At 47.3% G+C, this 17,586-nt stretch overlaps 1 protein-coding gene across 2 annotated transcripts in view; it reads right to left on the reverse strand.

Moving 5' to 3' along the window:
• Positions 1–6,251: 6,251 nt before the first annotated feature.
• ANKS6 (ankyrin repeat and sterile alpha motif domain containing 6) overlaps positions 6,252–17,586 on the reverse strand; it is a 38,830-nt gene continuing 27,495 nt past the window's right edge. For both annotated transcript variants that reach the window (XM_087822783.1, XM_087822782.1), the window contains exons 12-15: positions 15,838–16,021; positions 14,648–14,715; positions 12,271–12,387; positions 6,252–7,517 (exon numbers count right to left, since the gene is read on the reverse strand). In XM_087822783.1, the coding sequence (XP_087678909.1) occupies positions 7,413–7,517; positions 12,271–12,387; positions 14,648–14,715; positions 15,838–16,021 (474 nt within the window). In that variant the 3' untranslated portion in view covers positions 6,252–7,412. The remainder of the gene's footprint in view (positions 7,518–12,270; positions 12,388–14,647; positions 14,716–15,837; positions 16,022–17,586) is intronic.

The raw sequence follows: 17,586 nt of genomic DNA on the forward strand, positions 1-17,586 counted from the left end.
TGAGACTGAGGAGCGGAAAGATGGCGGGGCCGTGGACACAGGAAGTGAGACTGAGGAGCGGCAAGATGGCGGGGCCGTGGACACAGGAAGTGAGACTGAGGAGCGGCAAGATGGCGGGGCCGTGGACAAAGGAAGTGAGACTGAGGAGCGGCAAGATGGCGGGGCCGTGGACAAAGGAAGTGAGACTGAGGAGCGGCAAGATGGCGGGGCCGTGGACACAGGAAGTGAGACTGAGGAGCGGCAAGATGGCGGGGCCGTGGACACAGGAAGTGAGACTGAGGAGCGGAAAGATGGCGGGGCCGTGGACACAGGAAGTGAGAGCCGGAGGAGCGGCAAGATGGCGAGGCCTGAAGGCTTCCGGCTGCCCCAGGGGCAGTTCCCGCCTTCCGCCTGGTTCGCCCTCACGGAGCCAGGGACAAGGCAGCCCCGCGAGCTCACGAAGGGTTTTCTGGGCGGGAACCTGGAGCCCTGCCCTGAAAGCCTCGGTCGGCCTAGACTCCCGTGACGAGGGGCGCCAAGGCGCGCGTGCACGTGCGCGGGAGGCAGCGGCGAGGACGGTTACGTGTCTCACTGAGGGCAAGGCCCCGAAGAGGAACAGGGGCGGGCGCCTGGGCAGGGCTGGAGACGCCTCTTCCTCCTTTAGAAGTATAATCTAGAGCGAAACGCGCCGTTTCAACCCCTGTCAAGTGCACAATTCGGTGCCGTTCGTGCGTTCGCGGCGTTGCGCAGCCCCGCCGTCCTCTGGCTCGCGAGCCTTTCCACCTCCCCGAAAGGACACCCGCCCGCTGGGCAGCGGGCTGCGCATCCCGGCGCTGCACCCCGTCTCTGCCCGCGCTGCTCCCTCACACGGCGGAGCCGCACACCGCGCGGTGGCCCGCGCCGGCGCCTTCACGTCGCAGCCGTCCAAGTCCGCCGGCGGCTGTGACGTCACACTGGGCGGGCACCGCTTTTATCGCCTGGCCGCTGAGGTCGCCGGGTGGTTACCTGGTGGCGCTGCCAGGAGTGCTGCTGTGAATACTTCAGTCCAAGTTGTTTGAATACCTATTTTTAATTCTTTTGGATGTCTAGGAGATTGTCTAGGAGATTGCTGGGTCCTACGTAATTGTTTTAACTTGAGGAACTGCTCCCCCTTCTTTTCATAGGTGCTCCTGGACTCGCTGGACTAAAAGGGATCTCAGAAGTGACTTCGAACAGTTTCTCAGACTCCTGGATTTCACACATCAGTAAAACTAAAATTACCATCGTCACCGCCCCCTCCCCCAAAAGGAGCAGGGACTTTTGTCACCATCAAGTTCAACCCCGGAAAATATATTGTTAGGTAAGCTCATTGCCTTGTACTTGTTCTTCTATCGCCTCCGACGCTGGATCGTTTGGGAAGCACTCGCCTGGCCCAATCCTCATCCAAAGTCTGAATCCCCCTCTCCAGCTGCCCTGGGCGTGACCAGCCTCTGGGGGCTTATCTGGGGGATGCCCCCCCCCCCCTTCTAGGTAACCTTGGTCCCTGGAATGTTCTTCCTCCTGGAAAGCTGGTCCTCCTTCCAGGGTCTCAGTATCTCTGCTCCACCCTCTGGGGCCCCAAAGACTTGGCATGGTTCACCTTCTTCAGGACTGGGACCCACCCCACCTTTGTTTCCCGAATGCTCTATAGGGCTGAGCACACCAGTGTGAAATCCTGATTCCAAGAGAGGTGATGAGGCATTCCCCTGACTTGTAAAAATTTTTTGAAGAAATGAGAGAATCTCCAAGCGATCTGTAGTATAAGTGCCTCCCCACCCCCCATAAAAATTTTGTAAACAAGCCGTACAGACTAAACAAGGTTTTGGGTTTTTTTGCCGTGATTTGCTGAGCTTATACCAATTGCACATTTCTCTGTGTAGTGAGCAGCAGCAAGATAGCATGGAGAAAAATGTGTTCTCCATGAGAGTGAGAGGTGAGACCTGCATTCAAACTGTCCCTTGTTAATTGGGTGACTCTGGTGAGGTTCGTTAACATCTGGGTCACAGTCATCAAATTGGTAGAAAGGGAATTTTAAGGCCTCACAGGGTTGTTTTGAAGGAAGCAAGGCCACTTATAGAAGCACCTGGCACAACACAGGTGCTTGCTCTGTAACAATTATCACTGGAAGAAACCTAAGCATTTTATACCTTCATGAGCAAAATCAAAGTGAGAAGACAAATTCACCATTATTTAGTATACATTTTGGGGGGAAACTCCTTCAAAGAAATCAATTCCCTCTATGGAAATAACAATAAGATAATAGTAAAGTGTGGTGCTAAGAAACATGGAATCCTCTCTGCAGAGCTGAAACAAAACAGCATCCCGGTCTTACCAAAGGACCCAGTGGCCCTGCTGAGGCCTTAGGGCAAGTTCAAATGGTACCCCAGGCACCTGAAGGGCGGGGACAGGTCTCCCTGAAGAGTACAGCCATGCCCTGTGTCTGTGAGCCCTAAGGAGGTGGCTCTAACAGGAACTGGGAACCTGGGAGGGATATTACACTGATGTGAGTTGGTTCACCCCACCAGGGAAGACCCCCAGGAGAGAGCCCTGGGTGGTAGGGAGATGTAGTCTCTGCTTTGGAAGTTGAAATCAACTGGGCTTTTTGCTCTCTCACTATTGGTGACTGTGTTTATTTCCCTTCTGTCATCCCTGAGCTTAGGTGACTCACTGTCCACAGAGATTGGCTTCTCAGCCAAAAGGCTGAAATTTAAGGCAGGGCTAATCCCCTTAGGCTGCACGTGATGGAGGAAAAGACCCCCTTAGGCCATCGGGGAACCTGGCAACCCATCCAGAATTCAAGAACCTCCACCCCAGGGGGGATGACTCACTACCCACCTCCCCAGGAAGTACATTCATTATCTGCTTTGTGGCTGGTCCTGGAGAATTTGGTATTGGCCTTATCAGGGAAATCATCAGCATTCACTTTTCATGTTTAACAGGATCTATTGGTTAATAAGACGCGATTGTCTTGCACGAAATGGACTAGGATAGACAGGCATGGATGGTGCTGCACATCTTCAGTCTGGGCTGTGGAATCTTCCCAGGACGGGTCCCTGTCTGCAGGAGGTGCCTTCTTGGCAGCACAGGTCAGTGTGGACGTCACAGCTGTCGAGCCTTGTCCAGGTCTGCGTGGCGGTGTCTTGGGCAGCTCTAAGGCAAGAGCAAACTGGAAGGCTTTCCTGCTTCCTGTCTCCTGGACCAGCTCCTGAGACTGGCTGGAAAAGCCTTCCGGCTTCTTTCTGTCCACCTTTCTGGGAATCCCAGTGACACAAACACCCAGAGTCAGGTACAGAAGGAGGGCAGGGATCCACCGCCAACTCTGGCAACCTCAGGGCTCCTTTGCTAGCAGAGCCACCGAAGCTGCTGCTACCTCTGACTAGAGGCAGCTTCTTCTGGCCTCACCCATTTGGCCATCACTACAGCCAGGCAGGAGGGAGAGGGGAGAGGGGATTTCAAATAGGCAACCATTGTGGAGATTTCTCATATCTGCAAACTCCACACAGTGTAAAAGGGCTTTCTCACCTTCATCTGATACTCGGTACCTGGGGAGCGCTATCCCCAAGATAAAAAGAAACTGAGGCTTCAGGGGTGAAAGAAACATGCCTGATGTTACCCAATAAAAAGTGGCTGAGCCAAAGCCCCCTGTGCTAGGTTCTGGAATTGTGCTCTTCCCAAGGTTACAAAGGGCTTCTATGCATTTTGAAGAATCAGAAATAGGAAAAACAGGTATCTAACTTACCTCTTGACAATGTTTAACCCACAAATACAATATGCTGCCTACCTTCAAACACACTGTCCCCACATCTGGGGTGTCCTTTCTCTTCCCCACTGTATAGTCTCCCTCTTTCAGACTGGCTCCAGCTTTGGTCATTCCTGTCCTGCCGAACCTGAGCCATCACTGATGATATCGTCCAAGCTGTGGACCTAGAACACTCCTTTATGACAAGACTCCACACACAGCACTGCAATGTTTTATTGATGGGCTGTCTCCTCTAAGATACTGTGGGTTCCCTGAGGGCAGAGATGGGTTTTTCATCTCTGGATTCAAAACACCAGCATGGGGCGGGCACAGGGTAGATGCTCAGTCAATGTTTACTGAATGAAAAAGTACACATTTTCCTTACACAACGAGCCAGCCTCCATATAATGGTCTGCATTAAACCAAGGTGGTGGCAGCCTTCCCCTGGCCATCGGGAGGCAGGGACTGGACACCCCGCACACATCAGGCAGGACACTGTACAGCTGCTAGGAAACAGTGCCCTCTCCCCTACAGGATGGAAAGCCCTCTCAGCAGGGCCCCAGCCATCTCAAAGCTGGGGACAGTCTCCCTGCAGAGAGCCACTGGGGGAGAGAAGAGGCCATTACCAAAGACAACTGAAGCCCTTGAATGCCCCCTCAGCCTGTTCCTAGGGGCTGTGGGGTTTCACGGTTGCCACTGTCCCAGTCAAAGCAGGGTCTCCCTGCCTGCGTTCAAGGCACCCGTCTTGCAAGAGCACCATGAAGGAGCATTCTATGATCACATGTGTGGGAAACAGTATAAACTACCTGGCCCCCTTCAAGACAAACACAGGTGTTCTCAAAGTTCTGGGATGTCCTACAACAAAGATCATCATGTAATTGGGTTGCAACCCAGTGTCTGATCACAGAGCCTCACCCCACTTTCACATATACACCACTCTGTTTTTCTTTATGAAAAGCCCTATTAACATCCTATGAAACTAGTCTTCCAGGAAACACACTTGGGGAAATGCTGGTGAAGGTCATCAAGCAAGAGAAACACTTTGAAGGGGAACAGCCTCCTGGGGGAAGGGACACGTGGGGTGAGAAGGGTGGTTAGAAAGGGGGTCATGGCTCAGAAAGGGTGCCAGGGATCTCTCACCAACCAACACCGAAACTTCCTGGGAGAAAAAGCCTTAGAACCACTTGAGTCCAGTGAAAAAGACAAGAGAAGCATCCATTCTGAGCCTCAGTTTCCCCATCTGCAAAATGGAAATAATCAACCCTGCTGTCTGGGGTCTCACCCCACATGTACCTTTCCCCAGGAGGCTGTTCCCCTCCACAGTGTTTCCCTTGCAAGATGACCTTCACCAGCAGACGAGATTGTGGAGGTCTGCATTTGTGGGAAGCTGATGCCCAGCATAGCTCTTGTGTATTGTGGGAGTTCAATCAAACTTACCTGAGCAGAAGTTGCACAAATAACGGGCTTATGAAAAGGACAGGAAAACAGCGAAAAGCTGGCACAGAACCTCAAGGCACATAACTTAGAGGCCATAAATTTCACGGGCAAACAGCCATAGGCCTGTCCATATAACCTGAAGATGTGAGTACATTAAGTCAGCAAGAATCCCTGTGCCTAGAGCACCAGGAGCCTGTGGGAGTCAATGGAGAAAGCACAGGCTCGGAAGCCCACCAGTTCAGTTCTAAGCCAGTCTGCTCCTTCTGGGTGTGTGACAGGCATGCAGCTTCACTTCTCCATGCCTATTTCCCCACTGTGCAGAATGGGGTTAAACTATGCCAGCTTCCAAGGTGACAGTGAGGACAAGTGACACTGAGGTCAAGCCGCTGCACACACAGGTGCCCAATGACTGTGTCTCCTTAAAGAAGGCTGGCACTTGAGGAACAATTATAAAGACGTCTGTCACTAATGGCTAAAATGAAACCCTTTCTCTCCAGCCATGTGGAAAGTTGCTCCAGCAGGTGGGACGATGGAAGAACAAAGGAGGAACAGCACCCAGCGGACTGACAGGCAGAGGGAGAGCATGACCAGGCCCTGAGCAATGCGGTAACGGCCGCCTCTGAAAGCCAGTGGGGCAGAAATGGGCATTCATGGCCAGGGCAGGGAGAGATGAGGGACCTCCCAAGGAGCCAGCATGTGGCCTCGGCGCTCATGGTAAAGATCAGAATTCTGTGAAGGCTGCCATCTATTGCGTACATCCCTCAACCAAGTACTTTATGCACTCTGCCTCTAAGCTCCGATTAAGAAGCTAAGGAACACATCCCTGGCTACATAGCTGGCTACCCACAAGGCTGGATGTGAGCTCAGAGCTTAGTCTAGAGCACAAGCTCTTTCCACCCCACTGTGCTGCCCCTTAAGGTTGGATCATCCATTCACATCTCTTGACTGTTGAGGTCCTCAAGGGTGGGGACTGGTTTTGGTTCGTCTCTGTACCCCCAGCACCCAGCAAATGACAGAAATGCTGCAAGTGTTGGCTGAATGAATTACTCACTTGAAAACACTCCAGAAAGCTACTGGATTTAAAAATCAGAGCCCTTCTAATAAAATATAACATGGTAGAAAACTACATGAGCCAATTCCCTTCTGAGGGACATAACATTAACAGTCTAGAAAAAATTCCAAATTCTCCACTTCTTTGCCTAGAAGATGGGGGCACCAAAGTCCTTCCACAATGTATATGTTAGGGTCTTCTGCTCCCATCTGAAGTGCAGAAAGCCCTACAGTGACCTGGGGTGAGCAGTGTGGATGGAGTATCAGAACATAATCTCGCCTGACCACAGACAAGGAAACTGAAGGCCAGAAAGGAGAAAGGCTCTCACAAGATCATACAATGAGCCTCCTCCTTTTGCCTACATAAAAGGCTGCCTTTGCAATAAAGAACTGCATTCAACATACACATCCTGTTGCATGCTGTATGCAGTAGGTGCAGTGAAGGGCTGGAGCAGAGTTATGTACAAAGCAGTAAGGGATCCCTGGTGGCTAGAGGGATTAGAATGGGCTTCATTTGATAGGTGACTCAGACTGTGAGGGACAAGTTAGAAGTTTTAAGGGAAGATGTAGCAGAAAAAGCTAATCTTCTGCCAAGAACATGCACTTCCCCATCTAAGGATAGAGCTGTTGCTGTGAAACCACTACCTGAACAAGGACTACATTTCCCAGTGTCCTTTGCATGCAGGTATGGTCATATGACTACTGGTGACCACTGGTGACTACTGGTGAATGGGAGCTGGAGGGACCAATGGAATGTGAGCAGTTAAAAGCAAGGCAGTAAGAAAGGCTGCGCCTTCTTCACCTTCACCATCCTTTTCCCGTGCTGCCAGCCAGAAGCGAAGACTCTCAGGCCCCTGGGAATGGCACAGCCACAGGCGAAAGGAGCCAGGCCCCCGAATCACTGTATGAAACTGCCTGCCAAGCAGAGGCAGCCGTACTGCACTTTACATGGGAATAAGTCTCTAATGTGCTAGCAGTTTGTTACAGCAACAAGCATCACCAACTACCACAGCAGGGAAGGGAAATGGGTGATCCGGGCAGAGGGAACACTGTGACTAGGGCACAGCAGTGTGACAAGGCACCGTGTGTTTCAGGGAATGGGGGAGAGCTGAAGGTGGTTGGCGCACTGGCTGTGTGGAGGCTGCACTGAGATTCAGAAAGCTCACGCTGGTGACCACAGGAAGGAGGATCACGTACAGGGATTATTTCCAGGGGCCCTGGTATTGCTGGCACTGCTCTCAAAGGAAGAGTGGAAGTTGTGAATGGTTTCCTGTAAAATCTGTCTTTCACGTCCCTGTGGAGGAAATTGAAAACAGACAGAAAGTCTTGTTAAATCTTTTAACCGTTAATTCAATTGACAGTGTTGTTAATGCTCAACTCATACTTGAAGAACCCATGGGCGTCCTGGGGGAAATAAATTACCTAATTGACAGAGTACCAAGTTTAATAAAAACACTCTGAGTCAGACTCTCCCCCAGCACCTACGATCACAGCATGCCAAAGGCTGGAGAGGCCCTGAGATACAGGGTCCAATCCCCCGGACGCGGATGGACAGCACAGCCCAGGAAGCAGGACTGCCTCGCCCTGGGGTCACACGGCGTGGAAGGGAGGCCTTCTCCCCTGCTTTGCTCTCTGCATCCCTCCAGGCCTCCGATTTCTAGGGAATTCAGTGGGAGCCAGACTTCTTGCTGCTCCAGTGTGAGAGTTTGAACAGCCTTACTCCTTGCCCAGAAGATGTCAGATTGCTATTCACAGTGATTCACTTGTCATCCCATCCCTGCAAGATCTCCCCTTCCTGTCCCCTTGCACGCACATTCTGAGACAGAAAAGCGGGTGGTGGTGAATATTTCTTTAAACCTAGAGAACATCTTCACTGATTTCCTGACTGAGAGGCAGGGATACACAGAGGTTAAGCCTAGAGACTGGAATCAAACGGCCTGGGTTCAAATCCCATCTCTCCATTTACTAGCTGTGGGACTCTGAGCAAAGCACTCTGTCTCTCCGGGCCTTGGTTTCCTCATTCATAAAATGGGGATAATTAGAGTACCTTAAATGGTTGCTGCTGGTGCCTGATCCTGCATAAACAGCAAGAGGCCTAGAGTTCTTGTCCTCAGAAGGCAGCAGCACAGCTTAAACAATTTTTACAACTAACAAACAGCCCAACCGGGTGTGGCTCAGCAGTTGAAAGTCGACCTAGGATCCAGGCGATCAGGGTTCGATTCCCGGTCAGGGCACATGCCCGGGTTGAGGGCTCAGTCCCCAGTAGGGGGCGTGCAGGAGGCAGCCGATCAGTGACTCATCATGGGTGTTTCTATCTCTCTCTCTCCCTCTCCTTTCCTCTCTCTGAAATCAATAAAGATATATTTAAAAAAAAACAAAAACTAAGAAATAAATGTGGCTGAAATGTAAAGCAAATTAAAAAAAAAATGAATAATCTCTGGCAGACTGTTCTCTGCTAAGAATAAAAAGTTCATTGAGTAAGCCCAGACTTCAAACTTTCTCTCATTTCATGAGCTCCCCACACCCAGAGAGGGTCCCTCTCCAGGTTCCCAGGTGGAGCTTTCCAGCACTGATGTGGCCCCCCAGACACCTGAGAGGGCAGTGAGAGCCCTCAGTTGGTTCTTTCAGGTCATTTTAAATAAGCTGGGAAAATGCCATCAGGATCCCATCAACGCAATACAAGGCAGAGAATAAAGACATGGATGTGGGGTCAGAGGGCCCTGAGTCTCCACTCTGTTGCTACTAGTGGGGGGCATCCCTTCTGCTGAGTGTCCATGCCTGTAAAAAGGGATAATGCCGCATGCTTGGGCTGTGATGAGGCTCAACCTGAGATCATGAATGAGGTGACACTATGCAAACTGCAGAAGGTGAAAAAATAAACAGGAGGGGTGACAGCGATGCCATTATTAAACACCACCTCAGCCTTAATTGCCTGAGAAATGAGGTCAGGGTGAGCCAGGGTTCCAGCACACTCTGCCCCTAACCCTAGGAGGGAGACGTGGTTAAAACCATAATCGCTCCCGCATCCACAGCTGATTAAAGCTGATGACGATAACTACCCTTCAAAATCCCCGAGTTTCAAAGGACCTACCTGATAATTCTCAAAAGAAAAAAAGCAAATAGCCATTAAAAGTAGAAAAAAGTGTTTGGTCTATCTAGTAGTTAAGGAAATTCAAATTAAAACAAGGTACATTTTTTTGGCTTATCAAATTAATAAACATTAAAAAACATACCAAACTCTCACACCCACAGCTGGTGGTAATGTTCACTGGCTCTTTCTGGAAAGTAATTCAAGAAAAGGTACCATATACTTTGAATTACACCCTTTGACTAATTCCACTTTTAGACATCTGTTCTGAGCAGATAATTAGAAGGTCTTATACACAAAGTTGCCCACTACAACACTATTAGAGAAAGTCTGGATATCTACATATCCAACAAGTAGGAACTTTTTAAAAAAAATTTTAGTACATCCATGCAAATTTATTATATTAAAAAGAATTCTTAATGACATGGGTAACTGCATATAGTCAATGTTAAATGAAGAAAGTAGGATGTAAAAAGAATATGCATCTCAGCCACATAAAGAAAAACATTTGGCACAAAACACTGCAAAATGATCTTCACAAATGTGAACAGTCTTGGCCTCTGGGAAGGTGGATCATGATTTCTTTAAAAATTCACCTTTTTGGTACTGTGCAAATTTAGTAAAATGAATATGCACTGCTTTGATAATCACAAAAAATGAGAATAAAAAAAGCAATCAATGGCTTAGGACCAACTAAAGGTGAAACTCATCATTTCTGGGTAACCTTCTCCAATATATAAACTGCTTGAAACTAACTAATAAGCAGACTCACATACATGGCACAACCTGAACACTGGAGTGGGTTTATGCAGAAATCACATGGCTTGCAGGATGAGGGCCCACAGTGCTTTGCTGATTTTTTTTATGGCTGAGCCAGGTTTTTAGTTAATATTCTTTTTTTTTTAATGTAGGCTAAAATGTTCAAAAAGTTTTGACTGTGTAAAAAATATATTTTATATCACAACCGTTACACGTAGATATATATATATAACTGAAACGAATTTTACCACTCCTACAAAGAATGTTGATATTTTCTCCTCTACTCTGTTTGTAGTGCTGCTTATGAACCACTAAACTGGTTCCACAACCCTCCAGCATGCCGTGGACCACAGCTAGAAAGACACTGTGGTTAGGGTCTGGGTCCAGAACATCTGAGCTATAATGGGTAATCTCTTGTTGGCCAAGGCTGGGTTGCAGAAGGACAGTATAAATATTCGAAGTGGAAGTTGATGCCCAGTAGCAATCAAGAAATAGTCAGGAGCCCCTGAAGGAGGGGGTCAGGTAGGTCCAGCCTAGAATAGCCAAAGGGCTCTTGGAAGCCACCCTCAGCCTGAGGACTTCTTAGCTCTTTCTAAGAACCCGGACGGAGCTGCAATGGTAAGCTGGGGTAGTGACGGTAAACTTGCTTTTGGAATATTAAGCTTCTCCCAGTCACACCTTTGCTCTACAACGCACTATGATACATAGTCCTTACTTCCATAACTTCGTCTGGTACTATTTACCCTAGAATGAGAGAGCCTTTCTTTCTCCAGTAATTAGCTCTGATCCATTCCTTCCCCTTGCTTCTATCTCTGTGTGGAATCACCCTACTTTGCAGGGTGGATGCTACCTGTAAAGACATGGGTAGGTCTGGTTGGCGTGGCTTGGTGGTTGAGCATCTACCTATGATCCAGGAGATTGAGGTTCGATTCCCGGTTAGGGCACATGCCCAGGTTTTGGGCTCAATCCCCAGTGTCGGGTGCGTAGGAGGCAGCCGATCGGTGACTCTCTCATCATTGATGTTTCTGTCTCTCTCTCTCCCTCTCCCTTCCTTTCTCTGAAATCAATAAAGATATTTTTTTTTAGAAAAAAAGGACATGGGTGGGATTAAGTGTTCCCCGGGGCCTGGCATGTCAGAAGCACCTGGGTCTCCTGGTTGGGAGCTGGTCAGCTGGTGGGTGCCCCCAAGGAAGACCACTGTCATGGGCTGAATGTTTGTGTCCTCTCCCAAAATTCATATGCTGAAACCCTACCCCCCAATGTGATGGTGTTTGGGAGGTAATTATGCTTAGATGAGGTCATGAGGGTATGGCTCCCATGATGGGATCTGTGCCCCTATAAGAAGAGACAGGAGAGAGCTTGCTTGTTTCTGCCCTCCTCCACGTGAGGGACATGAGAAGTCGGCAGTGTGCAGCTGGTAGAAGCCAACACCAGAGCTCACCATGCTGGCACCCTGGTCTTGGACTTCCAGCCCTCATACTGTGAGAAATAAATTTCTGTAGTTTACAATCCAAACTAAGACAACCACCAATAGCTGTCATTTCTGCTTTTCATGTTTTTTATTTGATTGTTTGTGTTTTGCACATGTGTCCCTTTGGGTGGGAAGGAGGCAATGCTAATCTTTAGCTTTAAAGCTGATAAGATAGAAATTTAACATTAGACAAAAAAACAGGATGCCAACAATACCAACAGTGACTGATGGGTCTCTGTATGCCAGGGGCTCTGCTAAGCATTTTAGTCCTGGCATCAATGTCACCACCCTCCCCCTTCAGACAAGGAAAGCTGGGCTCAGAGAGGTATCTGACTTGCCCAGGGTAACAGAGGGAGTAAGTAGAGGTGTTGTGATTCAAACACAGGTCAGCCTAACCCCAGGGCATGTCTTAACCGAAGTCTCTGCTTCCACTGAGCTCTGGAGGACAATACCCAGCCCTGTGTGTTGAAATTACTAGAGGGAGTATTTTAGCTGAATCTCAGGAGAAACGACCTTATGGGAAGAGAAATCTGGAAAAGGAAGAGGCCACACTGGGAGGCAGTTAGCACCTGGTCATGAGAACCATGCAAGCAGAGCCAGTTTCTGCCCAATATTCCAGGACATAAAATTAGACCCTGAAGGTCCTTGGGAACACGGAGGGCCTAGAATCCTAGTAAAGCTCTGAGCTGCTTGAAACAGGAAAAAAATAAAGAAGATTGAGAACAATACCTTGCCAGCGTTCAGTTCAGAAATTGCTGCCAGAATCTGCTGCCTGGATCCATCTGTCTTAATACCCAGCTCCTTTAAGTCGCCGTCAGTAAGGGTAAGGAACGCTTCCATATCCACCTGGGGAGAAAGAAGCAGATTCGCTGCCAGCTGCTTGGTGCCATACCTCTTTTCCCAACCACAACAGAAATATCATAAGTATGAGCTATTAGTGCTTATTATAGTGAATTAAGTATGACTTACTATTTCCAATTCCTCACTTTATGCTGAAAGTTTAGTTGGAAATATCAGTAAGCAGTAACTCAGCTCTAGCCCTGAGATTTTCAGGATAGGTGTACTCTGGAAAGACCCTGAAAATGAAACAAGTAAGAAAAGCCTCCGAGGCAGTAACCTGGGTGGCTAGAGTGGTAAATATCCAAGCCCTGCAGTTAGAAAGTAAATTCCAGTTCTACGGAACTTTTAACAACATTGGCTACTGCACAGAAAATGTGGGTATATGGAAGTACTCACCACGTTTACCCCCAGAGGACAAGAGAGATGCAGACTGTGGAAAGACAGAGTGAGAAAATAAACAAGCAGAAGCAATAAAGAAAGAAGGGCCGCGGAGAACGGAGGTGGAGAAGGGCTCAGAGTAAAGGCATCTCAAAGCCATATAATCCTTGGTGTTTTTACCGGAAAAATCCTAACATTTCTGTCATCCCTCCCTGTGCCTCAGCTCCAGGAGAAATACCTTCCACCCCATCTTTCCTTCTCTCTTTTAACAGTCACTTTAATTGCCTGGGTTAAAAAACAATCTTGAACTAGGTTTGAGTGAGTAGGAAAGGGTCTGCTTCCTTACCCACTCCCTAGATCTCTCTGAGATGCAGGCATCTCCCATCTCTCTGACAACAATTAGCTCCTCTGGGAATTTACAGCTCACAAGGTGCTGAGGGGCTGAATGAAAGACCCCTGGCCCCTCCGGACACACTGCTCCCCCACCATCCCAGACCTGCGGCAGAGACCCCACATCCAGTCCCTATGGCCAGCTCCTCAGGAGGCATGGAATACATAAAACAGGTAGGCAGCCATCAGCAAACAGGAAAGATTTTCTTGATGACGAGAAAAATCACGGCTCGAATTTAAATAGTCAGGGAGGCAGGAAAAACAGACTGGATAGGGCAGAAAAGCAAACTGAGGGAAAAAGCCACAGCGCCCCAGTCTGTTTCTTGAGACAAAATACAAACTCCTCAATTCTATCTCGAGCTTATTAGGGACAAGGACTGATTCTCATGATTGCTACTGTATTTGCAAGTTTCCTGTTTTAAACTGGGCACCAGAATGCTCTAAACCAGTGATTACACTCTGGTGGCTTGTGGGCCACAGAGGAATTTTACTTGACCAAAACAGGAAATGTTTCAACAGCTTATTGAGATATAATTCATCTACCACACAATTCTGCCATTTAAAGTGTACAATTCAAAGACTTTTAGTACAGAGTTGTGTAACCATCACCACATTCAATTTTAGAACATTTTCATCCCCGTTAGAAATCACTGCCCATTCTCTCCTCCCCGTATTCCCTGGCAACCACTCATCTTTCTGTCTCTACAGATTTGCCTATTCTAGACATTTCACATAAATGGAATCATACAACATGTAGCCTTTTGTGATTGGCTTCTTTCACTTAGCATCATGTTTTCAAGGTTCATCCATGTTGTAGCATGTGTCAGTAAGTGCTTCATTCCTTTTTTATGACCAAGTTGTATTTCATTGTATAGCATTAACACATTTTATTTATCCATTCACCAATTAATGTGCATTTGGGCTATTTCCACTTTTTAGCTACTATGATAATGCTGCTATGGATGTTTGTGTACAAGTTTTTGAGTGGACACATGTTTTCATTTCCCTTGGGTGTATACCTAGGAGTGGGATTGCTGGGTCAGACAATAACCCTATGTTTAACATTTTGAGAAACTGCCAAGCTGCAGAACAGTAATATTTAAAATATGTGAGTGTTTTCAAGCAAATAGAAACTCTCTCAGATTAACACAGACTACATCCAGACACTTAGCACAATTCATCAGGATTTGCTTCTGACTCACTTTAAACCTAAACGCCTATCAGTCAATCCCTTTGATAACTGTATGCAGGACAGATTCAAACTTTATGAGAGAGAGCAGTGCTCAAAATTACAAAATTTTATTACAACAAAGCAAGCCATAAGGTCCCCAGGATTTCACTGTAATAAACTGAACTAAATGTGCTGCACACGAATTCTATGTCCTCAGCTGTCTTAGTGGAAAAGATCAATCTAAGCTGGCAGAATAAAAACCCACATATTTAGACAATTTTTTTTAACAGCAAGATTTAAACTGACAATCAAAAAGAACATCCTTACCTCTTGCTCCTCAAAAATGGGCTGGTATTTCTCAAGTGACAATTTCTTAAGGATTCCAGTCAGTTCATCTTCAAGAGGGAAAGATGTAGAAAAACACCATTTTAGAATTTGATGAAATGTATCAAAAGAGTGATCTTCAAACTTTCATAAAGCAGCAGTAATCTCTTTTCAAATGAAATTCTATAGGAAAGCCCATGACAGAAAGCAGATCTAAGCTGCTTGCCTGGGTATGAAGCTGGAGGCCACATTCCTCCCCTCAGGGCAGGCCTTGGGCATCAAACGAAGCCCCAAATTGGGCTGTGAAGAGAGAAGACGGTTGTTCATGGCCAGGCTGACTCTAACGGCTGCAACCACCAAGTTCTTGGCATTCTAGCTGTGGGCCTAAAACTCTGCCTTCTGTCTGAGAACAGTTTTTAATTATGATTTCTTGACTGCTGGTCTCTGCACCTGCAGTAAATGCTAATGCCAGCAAGTGTTCAGCTAGTCAGAGAAAGAACTTAAGGGAAGAGGCAGGTGTGGTTGAGACCAGAGTCAGGATTTGGCTCAAGTGTACAGAGGCTGTAGGCTTCCAGAAGGAAGGTCACATCTCAGTGGAGCAGCAGAGCCAGAGGGGCAGAGACCAGAGGAAAACAGAATATTTTGTGTATCAAGATATCAAAATAGGGAGAATAGAGAAAGAAAACAAGACCAGCACCTGAGGGCTTGCAGAAATATTTATTCAGCCCTAGCTGGTTTTGCTCAGTGGTTAGAGCATCGGCCGGTGAACTAAAGGTTCCTGGGTTCGATTCTAGCCAAGGGCACGTACCTCGGTTGCAGGCTGGATCCCCGGGTCCCCAGATGAGGCAAGTGCAGGGAGCAACCAATTGATGTGTCTCTCTCATATCGATGTTTCTCTCTCTCTCTCTCTCTCTCTCTCTCTCTCCCCCCACTCTTCCATTCTCTCTGAAAAGCGATGGAAAAAATATCCTTGGGTGAAGATAAACACAAAAAAAACCCAAGCAGCTATGTGAGGCAGCTGACCGTAACTTAAGCACAATAAAGTCAAAAATACAAGGCAGAACCAGGGAAGGGGAGGAGCCAGTGGTGGTGTTTGTAGCAAACCTGCCCTAGGATGGCTGCAGCAATCAAAGGCATCTGCCAGGTTACACAGTGAAGAGAAAAGGGGGGGTTTCAGGACGCCACAGGCTCACCCTCGTCGGTGATGGTGCCGCTGCTGGAGCCCCCACTGCTCTTGGACTGCCGGTGCGATGAGGAGGAAGACACCGAGGACTCGGCCGCATGGCCTTTGGGTGAAGGGGACGGCGTGAGGGTGGGGGAGGTGCTCTTGGAGGTAGTGGAGGTTCCAGAGGGGGGCCTTTTGCTCGTCTCCAGTTTCTGCACAAAAGAATCAGACAAATACATGGCTGTGGCCCGGAAGGTAGGAACGATCACACAGACACCTAACAGAGAACACTCCACAAGACGTCTCAACAGGACTATGAGACCTACTTTAAAAACACGTGCAAAGCAGAAACAGCATCATCAGAGAGTTACAGGAGCATCCTCCCCTGGAGCTGAGCAGCGGGTGGGATGGAAAAAGTCAGGAAATGTGGGGACTAGTTCTGCCCCTTCTAGCATTGTGTCCTTGGCCAATCCCCTTACCTCTCAGTTAACCCAGCTCTAAGATGGAAGCGTGGCTTATATATACACAAAGTCCCTTTCTCCTCTTGATGTTCTGTCATCTAAACCAGTTGCTTCCAACCTTTCACCAAAGGACATATTGTGTCCTCCCTCTCTCTCTCTCTCTCTCTCTCTGTGTGTGTGTGTGTGTATAACTTAGTTTTAAAAAGATTTTTTAATTTGGAAATATTCTTAGATTTACAGAAGAATTACAAAGAACAGAGAGTTCCTATGTATCCCTCAGCCAGCTTCCCCTGATGTTAACATCTTACATAACCATAGTACAATTATCGAAACAAAGAAATGAACACTGGGACATACTGTTAGCTAAACTATAGACTTGACTCAGATTTCATGGGTTGTTCCACTAGCACCCTCATTCTGATCCAGGATCTGGTCCAGGTTCCCCACATTGCATTGACTTGTCACATCTTAGTCTCCTCCAATGTGTGACAGACAGTGCCTCAGTTTTGCCTTGTCTTTCATGACCTTGACACTTTTGAAGAGTCCTGGTCAGGTATTTATGGAGTATCTCTCAAATTGGGTTTCTCGTATATTTTCTCATAATTAGATTTGCTTATGGGCTTTTGGGTGAACGACCACAGAGGTAATGTGCCATTCTTAGCACGTCATACAAGGAGACACGAAGTATCAGTATCTTATTACTGACGTTAACCTTCATCACCTAGTTAAGGCAATGTCTGTCGGGTTTCTCCATTGTGAAGTTATTATTTTTCCCTTTATAAGAGAGAAATATTTGGGGGGAAGGTATTTTGAGCTAAGTATCTTGTTTTTCCTTAAAGTTTAACCCCTAATTTTAGCATTTTTAGGGTGGATCTTGTGTGGAGCAATTACGAATGTGGTGTTCCAATGGCGATTTGCTATTTCCTTTATTCTTTCACATACTTGGAATTTTTCTGTAAGGAAAAGTTGTTCCTTCTCCCCCATTTATTCAGTTATTTTTTCATATCAATATGAGCTCATGGACATTTATTTTATTCTTTGGCCCATAATCCAATACTATCGTTATTTATAGTTGCTGAACTTGTTCCAGCTTTGGTCACTGAGACCTTTCAGGTGTCCTTTTGACATGCCCACCTTTTTCATTTCTTACTTTGTTTTTAAAAGCATTTCCTTACTTTCTGACACCACAAAAAGCTTCAGGCTCATCCTGTATTTTCACTGACCCACTACTGGAATAAACCACTTCTCCAAGACCCTGGTCCCTTTTATTGGAGAATGGTATTTAGAAACCAAAATCTGGGTACTAGACTGCTCAT

Source organism: Miniopterus natalensis, chromosome 12 (assembly GCF_054644295.1).
Source record: "Miniopterus natalensis isolate mMinNat1 chromosome 12, mMinNat1.hap1, whole genome shotgun sequence".
NCBI classification, from domain to species: Eukaryota; Metazoa; Chordata; class Mammalia; order Chiroptera; family Miniopteridae; genus Miniopterus; species Miniopterus natalensis.